The 1,761-nt window shown below is 58.8% G+C and overlaps 1 protein-coding gene across 1 annotated transcript; it reads right to left on the reverse strand.

Annotated features, from left to right (window-relative positions):
* Positions 1 to 1,082: 1,082 nt before the first annotated feature.
* Positions 1,083 to 1,659, reverse strand: BRK1 (BRICK1, SCAR/WAVE actin nucleating complex subunit). Its single transcript, XM_026084928.1, has 3 exons — positions 1,490 to 1,659; positions 1,303 to 1,385; positions 1,083 to 1,222 (listed from the first exon to the last, which is right to left on the reverse strand). The coding sequence occupies exons 1-3, from the start codon at positions 1,605 to 1,607 to the stop codon at positions 1,196 to 1,198; spliced, it is 228 nt and encodes a 75-aa protein (XP_025940713.1). The 5' UTR covers positions 1,608 to 1,659; the 3' UTR covers positions 1,083 to 1,195.
* Positions 1,660 to 1,761: the final 102 nt, after the last annotated feature.

Here is a 1,761-nt window from a genome sequence, read left to right on the forward strand (position 1 = left end):
AGGAGCTTTCCCTCTACCTGCTGATCCTGTATGCTGTGACAGCACCATCTCTCAGCATTTGACATCTGCTTCTTAAGTGATAACAAAATGCCCTGCAGCTGTTCCACTCTGCTGCAAGCTCTACAGTGTTGATATGAAGTACTTATTTCCAGGAGGACCACTCACCAAGAAGCGGCTAAGCCCTTGGGATGTGCAGCCCCACCAGACAGTAAAGCATATGTAACTGGCTAAATAAGGAGAGGAAAGGACTAGAGAAGTCGCTTTTCTTATTCAAACAGCAGACACCACAGAGCTTCTTACGGACAACAAAACTGTGACCTCAGGGGAGTACATATGTTGGGGAGCAGCCAGCTGATGTCACGCCTACCAACCTTGAAGATACAAAAGGAAAACATAAAGTTACAGGGGTGCCCAGTAAGGTAAACATCGTGGACAAGACATCATCACCACAAAAAGATGAGTTTTCAGTTAGAGAATAATGTGCTGAGACATTCAAAGCCTGCTGGGAGGCAAGAAAGCCTTTACTGATACCAATTCCAAGGTCTCCCCAACAAACACCAGACAAGAGCAGTGAGTTCGCAGCTCTAGATACTCAGAAGAACTGAGATCAATGAAGAAATGAGTGGTTCAAGGGGGTTGAGAGGCTTGACTCTCAGCTGACTGCTCCTCGCCACCCACCATCCTCAGGAGGAGGAGATGTGCTTCTTCCTAGCTGCTGGTGAAGGGCACTCTCCCACAACATAGGCAGCGTACTGGGTAAGCCTGCTTCCTCCACCCAGTGTGCAAGCGTGCAGACTGAGAAACCCTCTGAGCCATTATCCTCAGTGACCCCAACGGGAGTACAAAGCACCTCAAAGGCTGAGCCACACTGGTCAGGTGCCTCCTACAGTCAACGGTGGCCAGGCCTAGCAACTCTGGGAGCATCTCCCCTCTCATTAAAGCCCCCTGAGTGTGGAGGACCAGAAATCACACAGGGCAGGGAGACTGGGCAGGCACAAAGGCAGGCACCAGGCATCTGAGAGGACTACAGCAGCCGCACAGCCCACACTTCATGGCCCGGTCCCAGGCAGGCAGAGAGCAGGCAGGGCAGGAGCACAGCGGTTTATTGGTGACACAAGCAGAGATGACAGTGGGCCCCGGTGCAGGATGGTGGCTCTCTGACGGCAGCGGGAGGGGCCCCGGGGTCGCATTAGGTTTATGTCAGCGTCTCGCCCTTCGTAACCTGCGGGAAGAGAAGAGAGCTCAGCCGGGACCCAGCTCCCGGCCCCCCGCCAGCTCCTGGTCTCCCACCACCTCGCTCACCCGGGCCTCGATGTACTCGATCCTGCGCTCCAGCGCCGTTAGCTTCTCGTTCAGCGTCGCGAGCCGGGACCGGCACGACATGTCTGCGGGGAAGCGGCGGTGAGGGGCGCGGGACGAGCGGCCGCAGCCGCGCTCCCTTCCTCCCTCCCTGCCTCGCGCCCGGCCCGCCCCGCCCCGCCGTCCTCACCGAAGGAGTTAAGGAAGTCCGCAATCTTCTTGATGGAGCTGGTGATCACCTCGATGTACTCACGGTTCGCCCAGTCCTGATGGATCTCCCGCTGCACCGGGTCTTCCTGCACCGACATGGCCGCCCACCCACCGCCCCTGCCCAGCCGCGCACAGCGCCTGCGCGCGGCTGCGCACCACTTCCCCCCCCCACCCGCCGCTTCCCGCGCCTGCGCACAAGGCCCCGCCCCGGGGCTCGCGCTGCACCCTCCCCCGTGCCCGGTGCCGCCCCGC

Source organism: Apteryx rowi, unplaced genomic scaffold (assembly GCF_003343035.1).
Source record: "Apteryx rowi isolate R43461 unplaced genomic scaffold, aptRow1 scaffold_655, whole genome shotgun sequence".
NCBI lineage: Eukaryota > Metazoa > Chordata > Aves > Apterygiformes > Apterygidae > Apteryx > Apteryx rowi.

What these genes read in the sequence shown, in the direction of transcription:
- BRK1 (XM_026084928.1), bottom strand. Translation starts at nt 1,607, where the DNA reads ATGTCGGTGCAGGAAGACCCGGTGCAGCGGGAGATCCATCAGGACTGG. An exon ending in GGACTTCCTTAACTCCTTCG is followed by an intron (nt 1,386 to 1,489) that starts GTGAGGACGGCG and finishes GCTTCCCCGCAG; the next exon opens with ACATGTCGTGCCGGTCCCGG. An exon ending in TCGAGTACATCGAGGCCCGG is followed by an intron (nt 1,223 to 1,302) that starts GTGAGCGAGGTG and finishes CTCTTCCCGCAG; the next exon opens with GTTACGAAGGGCGAGACGCT.